Source organism: Trachypithecus francoisi, unplaced genomic scaffold, assembly GCF_009764315.1.
Source record: "Trachypithecus francoisi isolate TF-2019V2 unplaced genomic scaffold, Tfra_2.0 Lachesis_group4, whole genome shotgun sequence".
NCBI classification, from domain to species: Eukaryota; Metazoa; Chordata; class Mammalia; order Primates; family Cercopithecidae; genus Trachypithecus; species Trachypithecus francoisi.
This window is the reverse complement of record NW_022681469.1, coordinates 47,532,602-47,551,074: the sequence shown is the minus strand read 5'-3', so window position 1 is coordinate 47,551,074 and position 18,473 is coordinate 47,532,602. Positions and strand designations below refer to the sequence as shown.

Genomic DNA, 18,473 nt, shown 5'->3' with positions numbered 1-18,473 from the left:
ATTAATCCCTCTCCAACCAGGAAACAGCATCACCTTCTATTTGGCTGACTTTGTACCTGGCTCTTTTCTTTCTTGAATGCCTTGGATTAGGAAGCCAATAAACCCCACTACAGGAAGCAGATTCTCTACTAAGCAAAACTCTAGCTTGGTTGAGTCCGGCCACTTTCGTCATGGTGGTACTTGACAATCAACAGTGATGAATTTACAAAACTGCAACTTCTCCAAGGCAGACGGTATTATTACTATTTTCTTACTGGACCAGAGGGTGTTTCAGAATGTACTTCCAGTGACTACAACTGCTCCACTAGAATGAGTCAGAATGCATGGGGGCTTGGGCACATAGTTACTTGTCTTCCTAGGCCCCTCTGTTTGGCTTCTCACATCGATCTCCTTAAGAGATTTGACTTTTGGAAAACAAATTTGCGTCCACTCATTCTATTTTTTTATTTTTTGCTTCATTCTCTTTTCTTAACTTTTTGCTTAATTCTTTTTTCTTAACTTGTTTTCCAGCAGGTACCTGAAACAAGCTTAGCCAAATACATTCCTACAAAGTTAAGGAAGACAATAATTCTAACAGAATGAAATACCAAAACTTAAGATTAAATACGGTTATCAGCAAACTAGCGATTCCAAAGAGAAGTTTTAGACTTATCTGTCAGCCATTTGGAGATATAACTGATGTTTTGAGAGTTATAAAGGGGCCCCTGGAAGGACAAAATCTCTAATGACGACTAAGTTATTTTACTTATCCTCCTAGAGTTATGACATGCAGATTTTTATAGATCTCAGAGTTTACTGCACTGGAAACCACTCCAAATATGTAATCAGTCAAGTGACGTTGAAAATGACCTCTTCCCTTAGGATTCCTTAGACCCTGCCCTAAAGGGTGAGTTCGGGTCCTTGACAAAGTATTTACTGAAACAGCTCGGTAAGAATGGTTTCCTTAGAACACATTCGGAAGTCCAGCCATTGCTACAAAAGGAAACTATCTCACAAATTTAAGGCCTAAATTAGGATACTAACAGCCTTCAACACAGCAGATTTCTTCTTAGCTCACTGCAGGATTAAGTCTTTTAAACTAATACTTTACATGAAGAGCAAGTAGGTTTTAACCCATACTCTACTACAAACCAGAGCTCTTCTCTGCATCATATCTCCAAGCCAGATTTAAAGACACATTTTTTAGGGCATTTTTTTCATCTCCCATTAACTTTGATATCATGGGCAGTACCAGTCAATAAATGACACAGAACATGGTTTATAAAAATCCAAGACAATTAATGTTCCCTCAAAAACCTTACCATAAACATTACTGTCAAGATTATATGACACAAGAATGGTCTTTACTTACATAAAAGTCCAGAATTAAATAGTATAAAACAAGACTAAGTTTAAATTTCTGTCTCTTCCTATTTTTGTTTGGTCAAAATAAAAAAAAAACATTATTAATATTAAAAATAACACTTCTCCACTAACAAAAAATTTAAGCAATGTGAAAATAAAGAGTCATTATTAATATTTAAGGATATCATTCCAAGCATCTCTGTATGCACATATATACATAAGAACCTATAGTTAAACAATTTTATAAAAATGGTATTATACTAAATATATGCATGTATAAATTATTAACATAAGTACTTTTCCATGCATATAAAATTATCTTGTAAACATTATTTCCACATATATAGTATTTCATTCACTGCATGGATATAACTAAATTTAATCAGATCTATTTTACTGGCAATTTAAATCACTTCCATGTTTTCCATATTTTAAGCAATCTGCAATGATCGTCCTTGAATCATCTTTGTTCACCTTGTCTTATTATCTTCTCCCAAAAAATACCAAGATGTGTGGGATGGCCGAGTTGAAGGATATATACATCTAAAATTTATCTATGTACTGCCAAACTGCCCTCCAGAAACACAATACTATTCACATTTCTTCTGTAAGTGCATGAGACTATTTTCCCTTAACCTTGCTCTCCAATTCTGGGCTTTAAAAATCTCTGCCAGTCTGACAGGCAAAAAGGTTTCGAAATTTTTAACTTAAATGGATTTCTTTACTTATTCATGCTTTTATTTTATACATTTGCATTTATTATTTTTAAATAGCCTGTTTGTAGCATTTATCAGCTTTTCCTTTTCCTACTGATATATGATAACTCTTGGTCAATTAGGAATAGTAACCCTTTATAAGGGTTACCTATGGGGTTATAAAGCAACCCTTTACAAGCTGTGTTGCAACTATATTTCAGTTTGAAATGTGTTTTCAGCCTAGATTATGATTGTTTTATCAATAAATATCTTAAATTTTATGTAGCCAAATTTACTTGATTTTTTTTTTTTTCTTTGAGACGGAGTCTCGCTCTGTGGCCCAGGCTGGAGTGCAGTGGCCGGATCTCAGCTCACTACAAGCTCCGCCTCCCGGGTTTACACCACTCTCCTGCCTCAGCCTCCCAAGTAGCTGGGACTACAGGCGCCCGCCACCTCGCCCGGCTAGTTTTTTGTATTTTTTTTTAGTAGAGACGGGGTTTCACCGTGTTAGCCAGGATGGTCTCCATCTCCTGACCTCGTGATCCGCCCGTCTCGGCCTCCCAAAGTGCTGGGATTACAGGCTTGAGCCACCGCGCCCGGCCTATTTACTTGATTTTTAAATTTGATTTCTAACATTTGAGACATCCTTAGAAAGGTCCTTCTCACCTGTAGATTATAAAAATGTTCACCCATATTTTTAAGGCTCATACAGATTGATTGATTGATTGATTGATTGATTTGACACTGAGTTTTACCCTTGTTGCCCAGGTTGGAGTACAATGGCATGATCTTGGCTCACTGCAACCTCCACCTCCTGGGTTCAAGCGATTCTCCTGCCTTAGCCTCCCAACTAGCTGGGATTACAGGCACCCACCACCATGCCAGGATAACTTTTTTGATTTTTAGTAGAGACGGGGTTTCACTGTGTTGGCCAGGCTAGTCTCGAATTCCTGACTTCAGGAGGTCCAGCAGCCTTGGCCTCCCGAAGTGCTGGGATTACAGGCATGAGCCACTGTGCCCGGCCCAGTTTTATTTCTTACATTCAATCTGGAATGTGTTTTCGCAGTAAGAGGAAGGTAGGAATCCAGTTCTTCCCTGCTTCCCCTAATACCCATTTTATTTATCTCAACACCACTTATTAAATGGGCTATATTTTTAGCTCATAATTTGAAACACGCTTCTCTCTCCACGTTTCTTTTTAAATACTGAATTCAAGGCGGCACAGTGACAAGCAGGCTGTGTGCCTTCCTCTCATAGCAGAAGAAGGATTATGCATTATGCTGGTAATATGGTTTCATAATCATAAATTACAAGTGGCCATAAGCTGAAACTGAACTTGTCGGCTCAGTAGTATGAGAAAGAAAAAAGTTGTTATACTTGGCAAGTATTTCACAACTCTGTAAATAAGAAATACTAAATAACCCTATTCATAAGAAAACTCAGCTACCTGGGGTTTTTTCTGTGGAGTGAATGCTTCCTGATGGATCCATACAATGTAGGTCTGCCCCAAATTAGACAGCCTACACATACCATACTGAGTTTCTTTTGTGGTCGAGGACACATTTTTCATGCTCAAATAAGTTCCCCTTTATGGATGAGGATTCTTAGTACTAAGTCAATTTTTGTGGAAGAGCTTCAACTGAGTCAAAGTCCCTATTTTTGAGAAAAGTTTTGGCCCTGACTACAGGCACCTGGACAGGCCTCTGTCTAGGAATTAATACCTGTTTGACTCCTAAATGTTCACGTGGAGAAACGAGCTCTGCTACCTATCCTCTGGCATTTTAGGCATATGCATGTCTCTAGTCAGCAACTGAGAATCTTGGTATGGCTCATGCTCATGAAGAGAAGTCAACCAGGACTTGACTGGAAACCTAGCACTGCCAAAGACACACCTGCAGACCCATAGGTGAGAGGGTCCAAACGGGATATGCTATATACAAGTGATTCATTCTTCTGTATATCATTAGGAAATGGGGCGCTCAGTCTTAATTATCTTAGCCTTACCTTTTCTGAGCTAAGATTTAATGTTACAAAGACTTTTTTTTTTTTTTTTTTTTTTTTTTTTTTTTTTTTTTTTTGAGACGGAGTCTCACTGTGTCGCCCAGGCTGGAGTGCAGTGGCGCGATCTCGGCTCACTGCAAGCTCCGCCTCCCGGGTTTACGCCATTCTCCCGCCTCAGCCTCCGAGTAGCTGGGACTACAGGCGCCCGCCACGTCGCCCGGCTAGTTTTTTGTATTTTTAGTAGAGACGGGGTTTCACCGTGTTAGCCAGGAGGGTCTCATTCTCCTGACCTCGTGATCCGCCCGCCTCGGCCTCCCAAAGTGCTGGGATTACAGGCTTGAGCCACCGCGCCCGGCTACAAAGACATTTATATGAAGTACCATTTACGTTTTTGAAAATTGAAGCTCAAGACATTGCCTGTTATATATCTTAGCGGGGAGCCTCAGACCTACAGCTGAGATAAATAGATCATCCCTGCAGTCTAGTATATGTAGTTCCTCTGTTTGCTTTTCTGGTTACTACACTTTAAAATATTTTTGTTTCTTTCTATTTTAACACTGTCAGCTTTGTTAGCTCTTTTAGATTACTTTATGAAGAGAGAATGTAAAGGCCAGAAACAGAAGGATTTGGCTGTCTTGTTTGCCACTATTTTCTCAGCACCTAGAACAGTACCTGGCTGTAGTCTGTGGTCAATAAACATGTTGAACAAATAACAGAAAATGAATGATTAAAGAAATAGACACTGAAATATACATTCTATAAAAATAGAAAATACCAGGTGTGGGCCGGGCGCGGTGGCTCATGCCCGTAATCCCAGCACTTTGGGAGGCCGAGGTGGGCCCATCACGAGGTCAGGAGATTGAGACCATCCTGGCTAACATGGTGAAACCCCGTCTCTACTAAAAATACAAAAATTAGCCGGGTGTGGTGGCGGGCACCTGTTGTCCCAGCTACTCGGGAGGCTGAGGCAGGAGAATGGTGTGAACCTGGGAGGCGGAGCTTGCAGTGAGCTGAGATCTCACCACTGCACTCTAGCCTGGGTGACAGAACAAGACTCCATCTCAAAAAAAAAAAAAAAAAAAAGAAAATACCAGGTGTGTTATAATATTGCCTCTCATTTGACTAGCAATCCAAAGAAAGTTTTTGCTTGTAATCTCCTATTCATTCAATAATCTTCACTGAACATCTAGCACAGGCCAGAATCCCTCTACATAGCTGTTGTTCTCAAGGAGCTCATAAATCTAACGGGGTAAGCTGAGGGATCAACAGATAGTTCTGGAACAGTGTGATGAGAACAATGCTAAGAGATGTGTGTAGATAGCAGGGAGCTCAGGGAAGGGCAACTGGCCAGCTGAGAATATGAGATGGGCCAGGAAGCAGGGGATAGTTCCTGAGGGAGGGTGTGGCCCAGATGAGTCTCCGGGAACGATCAGAAGATACTCAGAGGGAGAGGCAGGGGAAGGCTGACTCCAGGAGCCACAAGGGCAGGGAAGAGCAGAAAGAGCCAGCAGCAGAGGGTGAAGAACTATAAAGTGCTGGATGTGGTTGCAGCATCAAGAGGCCAGAAGTGGAAAGGAGTGAGGCAGTAGGGAGGTAGAAGGTTGGCACGCCCTGAGATGCCTGGGATTTAGTCTCTCAGCAAGAAGCTTTTGAATGGGTCTTAAGCTGGGAAGTCACATGTCTGGATCTGCTCCTTAGATGAGTGACCCTAATGTCTGGGCTACAGGGAGACAATACCCAGGTCAGCAGGACCAGTTATCATAGGGTGAGAGTTGATAAGGGCCTAGCTATTACACAGTTACAGAAATGGAGAAAGGCAAAGGAGGAATATTTTGGAGAAAATTGCCTGTGCATTTAAAAATACATTTTTTACCCTACAGTTCATTATTACTAGTATTCTCAGATAATTACAAGAGGTTCCTCCTTTGCAAGTTTTCTTTTTGTTGCCTACTACAATACACTTTGTTCCAAATGTTTTTTATGACAATTCTTGATTTACAAGAACTGCTAAAGTTGTCATGATGAAATACAGCCACTTCTCTGCTTGCTAAGTAACAACAGCAGACAAAATAATAATGCTGACCTTGCTAAATTTACTTCTGGGGATATATAGACCTAGATAAGAAAGTGCGTACTGTAGTATTTAAAAAGTTATTTGTAAGGTTTACTTAACCCTACCACAGCAATGGAAAGAACTTTAAGAACAATACACAGATTTACCCAAATATCCACCCCTAAATTAGGATGAAAAAATAAATCATCTCTAAAATATATTCTAGAATATGACAGAATATAGAAACAATACTTTCAAAAAGATATTCTCCCTGAGAGCAATCTTACAAGAGTATTCTTTTCAGTTACTTTTTTTTCTCTTTTCAAAATGATAAGATAGTGAGGTGCTATTTCAGCACTATTTTTTACTGCCCATCGCCACCATCTGACTGATGTTACCTTATGCACGATGAGCTCATGAGTGCCATCTGGAAGAGTCCTACCATCTTCTTGCATCAGAGGGACAAAAGAAAACCCAAACAACTTCTTCTCTCCTTTCTCCTTTGCTGTAAAAAACAAAATTACTGGCTTACTTAAGCATATCTATGTTCAGGTACGTAGCTTGTCAAGAAGCATAATCATTGAGAAATATAACCCATACACAACAGTTCCCACTACACAATGGAGCACAGCTTTTCTGATAGGCCATCTCTATAAAGCAGTCACCCTCTAATCCCCTCTTCCTGCCCCCTTATCTGCAACTTACATTTCTTGCCTAATTTTCTTTATGGGAGTCACTATCTGAAATTGTTTTTTAAAAATTTGTGGATTGCCTGTTTCTTCTTTTTACCCCTAGGTCCCATTGAGGGCAGGGGTCTTATCTCTTTTATGTTATTGTTTCAAAGAGTGCTAGGAACATAGTAGGTGCTCAATAAATATACGTTAAATGAATGAACAAGTGAATGAATGAAAGTGAAATGCTTTGTTTTGATTACTAACCATCGAAAGGGAATCTCTAAGCTCTACCCCGGTCCATGACATAACTTCTTTCCCTATATCCACACATTTAAGGAAAGTAAGTCCTGTTGCAGTTACCTCCTTGGAATAAGTTAGGCATGTTGAAAGCCAATATGAATATTAAACCTAGAGTTTAATAAGGGCTCACTACTGTGGAAACCGGAAATGAGGCGATGAGGTTTTCAGATGCCTAATTAAGAATTACAATAGCTAGAAAAGGCAAGGATCATTAGCAATTATTTATAAATAGGGAAATTGAGGTCATAGATATTCCGTAACTTGTTGTAGATCCCTTAAGTACCATTCCAGTTCTTTCCACCAAGCTTCCCCCCCACCCCCAAAATGAAGAAAGCATTAACAGAACCTTGTTTGGTTAACTTGACTCTCCCATTGTACTTAGATGGAAAGAGAGTTCTCCAGGGTCAGCAGCCTATTAAGGGCTGAATTGTCACTCTTTCACGAGTGGAACATTATACTTGAACAGAAAAGTGCAACTTTCGGATGCAGTGAGATCTGAGCTGGAGGAGTTAGGTATGGTAATCCTGAAGTTTGGACAAGATGTTTAGCAACACAGCATTTAATTGCTCCAGGCATTTAAACACAGGGAAGTAGAGCCTAATGCAGAAAACGGTAATTTTGTCTGGCTGGTGCTGGTCCCTAATATGAGGACATCTCTGAAAATGTGATTATAGCAAAGGACTTTCTTTTAAAATCATTAATTTCAACCCCATAGAGAAACTGGAAAAAGAATTCATGTTTTTTAAAAAGTCAAGCAAAAATCACACCAAAGATCTCTGGGAAGAGATATCCACAGCAATGATAGTACAGAAACTTGAATCCATAGGTTCATTTAAGAACAACTGACATCTTGATGACATTGAGTCTTCCTATGCACAACCATAGCTCTTGTATCCTTTATAGCAAAACTTCTCCAAAGATTCGTCTATACCCATTACTCCCCGTCTTTCCCCTCCATCTCATTCTTTAACTCACGTTTATCACCACAGATTCACTAAAACAACTTGTCAGGTTCAATGAGTTCCATGATGCCAAATCAAATTATTTGTCCTTATCTTATTTGATCTACCACTGGCACCTGACACATGTGATCAATCCTCTCTTGAAAAACTGCCTTCATTTAGTTCCTGGATTCTATTCTTCCTGGACTGGCCTTCAACCTACTAGATAGTCCTTCTTATTGTCATTTATAACGCCTCCTTCTCATTCTCCCAGCTCTAAATATGGCGAGTACCCCAGAGACCCATCCTTGGACTCCCCTTTGCTCTCTAAACTTACTACCTAGGAACTCCAATCAGTCTCGGACCTTAGAAATCATCAAAATTAGTGATGTGCTGGAGCTGGATCATACTGGCCCATAAGAGCTGAAAGTGCACATTTCTCCCCAGTTCTACATTCAGTGATGTCATGTTGGAAGCTTGAAACTGGCCATGATGGGAGTATCCACACCATGGAAATCAGCAAATGCTAGAGTTCAGGGATCCTCCCCAACTCCCGGTGCTGGCTCAGTAGACCAACCACTGAACTATATGTTCTCATTCCCAAGTTTCCAACCTGGAGGTCACTCAACTGCCCACTTGACATCTTGAGTGTCTAATAAACATCTCTGATTTAACATGTCTAAAATGCAATGTTTGATTTTTGTTCCCCAAACAGGTTCTTCCTGTTGTCTTCCCCACTTAATTAAATGATCATTCATTCTCAGGCCGACATCTTTGGGTCACTCTGGACTTTTCTCCTTCTTTCATATCCGATCTGTTAATATTCTGTAAAAAAGAATTGAACCACTACCCTCGTAATGCAGAACACTTTAAATCTCTTACTTGGAAGACTAAGAAAAGCTTCCCAAATGGTCTTTCTGTTCCCAACCTTACTACCTATAATCTATTATCCCATAAAGTAGCCAGACTTATCTTCGCTCCAAATCCTCTAGTGGTTCTTCTCAATTCAAATAAAATGCACAGTCCTCATCATGAAATAAGACTATACAAGATCTGGCGCCTCTGCTACCTTCCTGGTCCCCGCACTATTCCTTGAAAATGCCAAGCATGTTTCAAGATCAAGCCTTTTGTACTGTCCTCTCTGCCTGGAATCTTCTTTCCCCAGAAAGAATAGTCTCAATGGCTCAGGCCTTCACTTCTTTTAGTTTGTTGCCAACACATGTCCTTATAAGAGAAGTCTTTCCTGACAGCCCTATGTAAAACAGCAACACAGTACCATCACTTCCTACTCCCTAACTGCAATTTAAATCTTCACTGCACTTCATCACTTGCTGTCTGATGTATTATGTACTTAGTTTCTCAGCTATTAAAATCTGTCTTTCCTCTCTGGAATGAAAGCCCTGTGAGAGGGGCTATTTTCTTGTGCTCACTGATGTGTCTCCAGTACCCAGTAAAATGCCTGGCATATAGTGGGAGTTCAATAAATATTTGTTTCATGAAAAACTGATGTTTCTGAATAAAGATATGAACACACAGATAAATATTTGGAAGCCCACTTTATAAAACGATTGCATTGGTTATTCATAGTTTGTGGTATTATCAAGATTTTTTCCTTCTTTACATTTGGCTGTTTCTTCTGACTTTTAATTAGGAAGATTAAAAGAAATAAAAACCTATGAGCAATTTTTGAAGTACAGGGATAAGAAGGTAGAGATCTAATAGATTTTACTGAAAATAGCCTTTATTCTACTTTCCAAGTTCTGAATTAGAATAATTATCTCCAAATGCTCTTTCTCTCTTTCCCCACTATTTCACCGTTATTTTCTCTTTTTCTTACCTTAAAGCTCAAACCTCATATTAGGCCCCAGGGAGAATTTATAACAAAGATTGATGGAACAAATAGTACAGCACCATTGTAAGTCCTTTATGTTTTCCTACTTCAAGTCCTTTACAGGAAACTCTTCTTGGAATTTGGAAGAATTTTAAGACCCTACTAGCTCTCTTCCTGCATTCAGCAACATTCACACAAGCATAATTTATGAAGCTCCTTGAGTCAATTCTGAAATATGCCATAATTCCAGCAACAGATAAAGTCCTTCTTCTCTGCCCGAACCTTGGGTAAATTACAACAGCACTGAGGTGAAGTCACCACAAATCTTTTGGCAAAGCCCCTATTCCTTCCAGACTGGAAAGGAGCCTGCTGCTTCTTCAAAAATGTGATTCTCCTGTATCTCTCATTTGTTGTACTGCTCCCAAAGCTAGATTCGCCAGAACCTTCTCTGGTCACAATGTATATTGGCAGTGCTAAGATACCCTCAGGGACACAGGGAATATCAGAAGATTCCTGGACTCCTGGTAGTTGGGGGAGAGAGATGGGGCTTGAGAGGGTGGTAATGAATGCAAAAAAACTTAAATAGAAACACTGAGAAGCGATAACTTTATGGATCGCAATGCCCATGTGGACAAACCCTATAACAGTTCTATGTCTTGGGTTGTTTAAATCGATAAAATGAGGCCGGGTGTGGGGGCTCATGCCTATAATCCCAGTACTTTAGGAGGCCAAAGCGGGTAGGTCACCTGAGGTCAGGAGTTCGAGACCAGCCTGACCAATATGATGAAACCCCATCTCTAATAAAAATACAAAAATTAGCTAGGCGTGGTGGCGGGCACCTTTAGTCCCAGCTACTCAGGAGGCTGAGAGAGGAGAATTGCTTGAGCCCGGGAGGCGGAGATTGCAGAGAGCTGAGATCGCGCCACTGCATTCCAGCCTGGGCGACAGAGTGAGACTTTGTCTCAAAAAAAAAAAAAAAAATCTGTAAAATGAGGCAATTACTTCATGTTACTTCTAAGCCTTTTTCCAGCTAACATTATTTGATTCTCATCTGAATACTGTCTGAGAGAGTACAGTGATGCAGATACACACAAATCAGATATGCATCTAAGCCGACCAAAGGCTTTCCCAGTGGCTTCACATGCCATGAAAGGTCCTAGTGGGTTTTCCCAATCTGTGTGAGAGCTGGATCAGCTCCTGGAGACACTTGAATGGTTAGGATTGCCTGAGCCCACCAGAATCAGTTTAGTTTTTAACACTGTTCCTTCCCTTTCTGGCTAATCTTTCTAGAATGGAACAAACTGATTTTTACAAAAGTAATCAATTTAAGATTAACCCACATCTTCATGACAGCCCAGTAAGCAGGATACTCCAGCACAAGACAGACAGGCAGTCAATGCCACCAAATACTTACTGGAACAATGCCGAAACTCGAAGCGGATGTGTGCGCCCCGGAATTTATCCACGGGAATGGGAAGTTTCAGCAGTTCAGACCACCTGGGGCTGTTGTTATGATAAAGCACAAAGGAGTGGTACTCACTGGCTGGTGGCTCCCCAGAGCCGAAGGAGATAAAATCCTAACAAAGGGAACACACAGGTTAAAGAGAGCTTCATCTAAAGATCTTTTGAAAAGGCAGAGCAATCACTTTGCTCTATCTGCCTGCCTCTCAAATAGCACTTCATAGGAAATTACCTCACTGGTCCTTTGCCGTGTGTTTCTGTACCTGTTGCTGTTTAGCAGGGTGTATCTATTTAATTCTGATGCTGGTCTCCAAGGATTTACTGTGCCAAGGGTAGACCTGGGTGATACGTGGGAGATGGTCGACTGCATGCCCCACTTGGAGTTCAACTACATGGCAAAGTTCCCAATCTGCAGTAGTCAAAAGCCTGTTTTGTGCCTTAGTAGGTGACTCACTAAGCCCCAGGACCAACCTTCTTATTTAAATGGGCAGCTGTATTTCTCCATGAAGAAGGGGCTCATAAAAACTACTTCTTCCATAAAAACACCTGCTATTCTCACCCCAATTAGTAAGGAGTACCCTAGTCTTCATGCCTATTTTGGTCAGAAAGAAAATATATAGGATTAAATAATGAAATGGCTTTAAAACTATGCTGCATTTATCTCAGCACTTGGGGAAGACAAGGCTCGAGAGGATCACTTGAGGCGAGGAGTTCGAGATCAGCCTGGCCAACATGGTGAAGCCCTGTCTCTACTGAAAATACAAAAATTAGCTGGGCATGGTGGCACATGCCTGTAATCGCAGTTACTTGAAGGGCTGAGGTACGAGAATTGCTTGAACCTGGAAAGGGGAGGTTGCAATGAGCGGAGATCGTACTACTGCACTCTAGTCTGGTGACAGAGTAAGATTCTGTCTCAAAAAAAAAGGGAAAAAAAGCTGCTTTTAAGTAACAGCTGCTATAAGAAAATTATTGACACAATTAATTAAGCAAACTGTAAAAGTTGTTGCTGTTTTTTTTTCCTGGCTTGTCTTCAGCATGAAGACTGCGTTTTTCTGCTCTCTTTTCTGAAAGGAATTTTAGTGAATTTAAAAAAAGGAAAAAGAAAACTACACAGGGGTGAAGGAGAAAAATAAGATAGAAAATAATGCAAATCAGAAATTAACTGATTGCAAATCAGAAAATAACTGATCACATTAAAGATTAAGTGAAAGCAATTACACAGACTCGTTTGACCTGGAAATATCAAGTATTAACATACCTTCAGGGTTTGGCCACTGCTGTCTACAATGAACATCGTAACTTCCACATTTCTGGCCACGCTCTTCCCTCCTTTCTCAAATTCTCCCCTTTCAATAGTGATGTATAAATCATTCCTCATTTCACCTATAAGGAAAGGAAAATTAAAACCATGTTATATATATTAGGAAATGTAATAAAGCGCTATATCAAGGAAAACTTTATACAATATACGGTTATACATACATATAAAAGTACAAATATATTTGCATTTTTCTAATTTTATAAAAGTGTCCTCACCCTCACTGCCAACATCTGAGAAGAATAAAAGCCAGCCTCTGCTACTCTGAATTAGCAATGCTGTAATTGTATATCTAGGAGGCGAATACTGGGGCCAAGTAGGAAGGTATTGTCAAGTCTCACCATTTTTCAATATTTCCCTCATTTTATTTATGAGGTGTGATTGTAAAATGACAGCCTAGCGGGGGTGGCTCAGAGAAACCAGTCTTATTACTTTATAGACATAGCAATTTAGGGTAGAAGAAATACCTAAATGTAGTAAAATAATAGAACTGCAAAGGATACAATTACAACTTAAATCTTTTCCACAATTCATGGACAAAATGATCTCACTGCTGGAAGAATCCAGATTAGCATTTTATGAACACAGATGTAGAATAATTCAGTCATACAAACAAACTCAGCTTAATATTTCATACCATCCAGCTATAAAACAAATGAGAAAGGCCCTATATTCCAATGGACACATCCTATGTGCATATATACTGTCGATTTCTTCTCTACTGGTGATTTATAAAACTTGAGTTTTTAAAAATCTCAACCCTTTCTTATTATTGCAAGATATAAAAAGAGAAATTTGATGCCAACTAGCAAACTTAGGCAAATGTGCTAACAGCATGCTTTTACCTCTCTTACAAGAATTAAACTAGGGGGAAATAATGAATGCATAGAGAAGTGAGAAATAAGTCAACAAAGCACAACTAGAAAGTCTTTAAAGGTAAATGGTGAGATGGCAAGGTCGAATTTACTTTTACTTAACAGATTTCAGACACTTGAAAAAAATCAAAAGTAATACTGTTTTCTTTTCTCTTTTTCTTTTTTTGAGAAAAAAAAAGGGGGGGTCTCGCTCTGTTGCCCAGGCTGGAGTGCAGTGGCGCAATCTTGGCTCACTGCAAGCTCTGCCTCCTGGGTTCCCGTCATCCTCAGCCTCCGGAGTAGCTGGGACTACAGGTGCCTGCCACCAGGCCTGGCTAATATTTTGTATTTTTAGTAGAGATGGGGTTTCACATTGTTAGCCAGGATGGTCTCAATCTCCTGACCTTGAATACTCTGTTTTCTAATAAAAAATTTCCCCATAAGAAAGCAAATTACTAGAAAGTAAAATAACCATACAACTATGTCTACAATTAGGAGTTTTATAAAACTTCTTCATCAAAGTGTGGACAAGGAAGTACCCTAGTTCCTCAATACCATGGACCATGGGAGATTATCAGTGTACCTGATCATCTTCCTCCATAAAGACCAACTTTTTATGATGGCATCATTTGCAAATGACCTAGGCTGACAAGGACACAGGTGGGCCATAAAACAGAAAAACTAACTAAGTTCTAAAAAGAATTACATCTTAGTCACTCTTTACAAAGGGTGTATATAAAATGCATATAAAACATACATTAGTGGAAACAACACAGAGGTCTCTGGCTTATGAATTTCTAGTACTCTTATACAGCTCATACAAACCAACTTGGGAAGGCAATGAACTTAAAGTCCAGGAGAAAAGCAACACATTCAACACTTTAAACATTGTATTGGTGTGTTCTGAAAGTTTTCTGTTTTAACTATTTCCTTTATTAATTTTTAGAGAATGGCCCAGTACATTTTATGTTTATTAGACTTTTTATAACCCATTTCACTTTACTACATGTATTCTGTACTGCCACATTTAATGTTATTTATTTAACAATTCCATTATAGAATCAACAGCAAACCCCCAAAATTTGTCCCCTGAATCAACTGACTTCAACAAACAAAAAATAGGTCTGGTACACACAATGGTCTGCACACACTAGTTTAACAAGAGGTTTGGGAGGAAATTCTTGACAATAATGTTTCCATGAACAGATCTGGCAGGTGAAAAAACAACACTCAAATCAAGATACTTTAGAGCAAAATATATTGGCTAAAAACAGCAGAATTCTTTTGCTTCTTGGAGCAAGTGACACATTGTAAGTAGCTCTGCTTACAAATAGACTGTAAAACCTACACTGACTAATGGGAAGTGCAGCTACAGGGGTTTTTACCTTAGGAATTTCTCATAATGAGTAATTAGCTTGTCCAAACCACACAGGGATTAACTGTCCTGCAAAATAAAGAGTAAGTGTTTCTTGGGAAGGTGCTTTCCACTGTTATCTGCTAAAAGGACAGGGCCCCTCAGACTCCAGCAAAGGCAAGAGGTGATAAGGGAGGTTTGCAAGGTAACCTGTTTCCCTCTGTCTGCAGGCTAGGCCCAAAGGAGGGAAAATGAGGGCTGTACTGCCAGCATCACAAAATTCTTTTTTTATGTACTGTATTTATTCAATGAATGTTTCTTGAGCATCTCCTGTGTGCTAGATACTATTATTATAAGCCAGGAAGATTCAGTAGTGAATACAGCAAAAATTATTTCCCCAGAGTCTTGATTCTAGTAGGGGTAACTCCTTAAAAATAAATAAATAAGTAAAATATATAACATGCTAAGTGATAATAGACACTGTGGATAAAAGTGAGGAGGAGGATACAAAATATTGAATGGGGATGGAGGGAGAGTTAACATTTTCAACAGGGTAATGAGAGAAGGCCCCATGAGAAGATGAGCGCCCTGAGTAGGCTACGGTGTGTTTCACAAAGGAGTAAGGTTCCAAAGGGCGTTAGCTTCTCAGGCCAATCCCCAAGGGCTGTGTAGTTCATAACATAGCTGGATTCTCCTAACTCTTCTTCACAAAAGAGATTCTGAATTCAAATACACTAAAGGCAGTAGGTTCACAGGACAATCAGAATAAGGAGATACAGGTTCTAGTCTCTGCTACTGCTACGGTGTGTGACATCAGTCTATACAGGATATAGAACCCTCTGGGTCTCAGGTTTTTGTTATTAAAATGAGAATAGGGTAAAGGTGGGGACAGGAGAGGTGGTAGGAGAGACAACACTACTTTGTTATATCATGCTGTTTCTATGTCTTACAAAAGAACCTCCTGAAAATAACACGTTTACAAAATCAAACTCCTTATACATACGCTTTAATTTTCTGTTCTTTAACTGTCACTATCCCTGTAACCCCATTATCTTTTGCAAATCTTTTAGACTAAAACCAGATTTCTTTGAAAAGAGAATACACGACAAGAAGAACACTTCTCCTGGATGACATTCTCCATGTGCCTCTCCCAGGAATTTTACAGCTTGCTTATGTTCCAATTCTGCAAGGTGCCACGTTTTGCCAAAATATGCAGAAGGATCAAATTGAAACAAGTGCTAATTAAAATCAATACATTTGAGGCTGACTCTGGAGAAAACTCATGAGTCCAAATGGTGTTCAGAAAGCATCTTGGGTAATTAAGAGAGAAACCATCAAGTCAGTATAAAAAGGAGTCATAACACCCGTGTGAAAAGCTATTTCCCTGACAATGTTTATTAACACCTTGTACCTCTCAAATTTATTACTCTGAAAATTTGATGTGCACCACACTTTCTTTCTCTTTAGCAGGCCTGCTGGCTAGGGAGCCTTTACACATATAAAGGCCTTTCAAAATACCACTGTAGACAAGACAAAGATAAGGTCATAAAAGTGGGAACAAACTCAAGAGTTCAGTGACTTGCAGTCAAATGGGTCCATTAACAGCTTGACCTAGATGGGTAAGAGCTTCCATCAGCTGGGTAAGTTTCCATCTTACCCATCAGTACCTAGACGGGTAAGAGTTTCCAACTGTAATCCTTGTTTCTGTCTTAGGAATGCCTTGGATAAAGGCATATAGTGCATGATCACCACAGCATGTAAAGCACTGTACACCATCCCAGCAGCTTTATTTTTTATATATATATATATAATATATATATACACACATATATATACACACATATACACACACATATATATACACACACATATATATGTGTGTGTGTGTATTGCATATACACACACACACACACACTGGATATTTGTTAAGAGTTATGGAACCAAATAAAATTTCCTGCCCTTTAGTTTTTAAAAAAAAAAAAAAAAAAAAGAAAATGTGTAAATGACTTAGGTTTTTTGTGAACTCAGATTATCGTTGATGATGTTGTTAATGATGATGGCAGTAGTAAGAGTCCTAGTAGCAACAGCAGCAGTGGTACACTTTATTGAGTACCTACTATGTGCTGGGTACTTTGCAAAATGCTAGAAGTAGAACATCTCATTCAATTATCATATCAACTTTATAAAAAAGGCACTATCATTTCCATTTTGCAGATGAGGAAATGAAAGCGTAGGGATTAAGAAAGGTGCCCTCGGTATTATCGGTGACCCCACATTACCTCTGAAAACCTGTAATTCCATGCCGTGAGAACGGCCATCAAATAAGCCACTGCAATTCAGCCTTTGTCAGGAGAAGTGACTTGAGCAAGGAAGGGAGTAGTCCTGTGTTGCTTCGCATTTGTCAGACCAGTTTTTAAATACTGATTACAGTTCTAGGGACCATCTTTACAAGACAGAGACAGACACAAATGGTATCATCCAGATCATAAACAATATGAAGAAAGGACTCAGAACCCATCACAAGAAGGAAGATGTAGACAATAAAATTAACTGAATTTTAAAATGTTGAAGTTCCATGCAGAAAGGGAAACTGGTCCAACATGTCATTTTGAGAGACAATGTGATGATGTGTTCTTGGTCAATACAAATATTCAAGTATGAGCCAGAAAACCACCACTAGGAACCATGAAGAGGAATGCATGCACTAGACACATGGCTGGGCTGTGTGAAAGGCAGGTTAATACCCCCTCCCCAAAGATGCCTAGGTCCCAATCCCTGGAACCTATGAGTATGTTACCTTGCAGATGTGATTAAATTAATGATCTTGAGATAGGGGGATTTTCTTGGATTAACAGGGTGGGTCCAATATAATCACAGGGTCCTTGAAAAAGGGAGGGGAAAGGGTCAGAATTAGAGAAGGGGATATGACGAGGAACACAGAGGCTGGAATGACTTGGATCTGAGCCAAGGAGTGCAGGCAGCTTCCACAAGCTGGAAAAGGCAAGGAAGTGGATTCTACCCTAGAGGCATCAGAAGAAATGCAGTCCTGATCACACCTTGATTTTAGTTCAGTGAGACTAGCTCATCCTGTAACCTCCAGAACTATAACATAATAAATGTATGTGAAGCCACCCTATTATAGCGCCTATAGGAAACTAATACAATGTGTCTTCCATATCCAAGTTTCTGTCACTTCATGACACCTTCAAGGAGGAGGAAGGAATGGGAGCAGGACTCACAGGTAACTGGAGACTGAAGCAGAGCACAGACAGGGCAAACATATGGATAGGCTGAAAAATTAACTAATATTATATTTCCAGTTTTTCACACAAGATACACTTGAGTAAAACCCATCAGGTTTTCTCTATTTTCTGTCTGTCATTCTCACTTTTGTTTTGCTTTGTTTTTAAAAGAGTACTATGAGATATTGAACTCTTTTGGGAGGTAGCTTTTTATGTTTTGTTTATGACAATTAAGCAAGCAAGGGCACATGATACAGCACCACAATGGGCTCTCCAGACAGTTTTGCACAGAGGCAAGAGCATGGAAAAATGTGGTTCCCTGTTGCCATCCCACTCTGGGACAATGCGTGGAGATCTGGCAGCCCATTGGGGGAAGTCCTATACTCTTGGGGTGGTGGGGACTGT

The 18,473-nt window shown here is 39.7% G+C and overlaps 1 protein-coding gene across 4 annotated transcripts in view; it reads right to left on the bottom strand.

The window, feature by feature from the left end:
- DOCK4 (dedicator of cytokinesis 4) overlaps positions 1–18,473 on the bottom strand; it is a 485,368-nt gene that overhangs the window by 173,842 nt on the left and 293,053 nt on the right. For all 4 annotated transcript variants that reach the window (XM_033195053.1, XM_033195056.1, XM_033195057.1 and 1 more), the window contains exons 14-16: positions 12,559–12,683; positions 11,254–11,416; positions 6,492–6,598 (exon numbers count right to left, since the gene is read on the bottom strand). In XM_033195053.1, the coding sequence (XP_033050944.1) occupies positions 6,492–6,598; positions 11,254–11,416; positions 12,559–12,683 (395 nt within the window). The remainder of the gene's footprint in view (positions 1–6,491; positions 6,599–11,253; positions 11,417–12,558; positions 12,684–18,473) is intronic.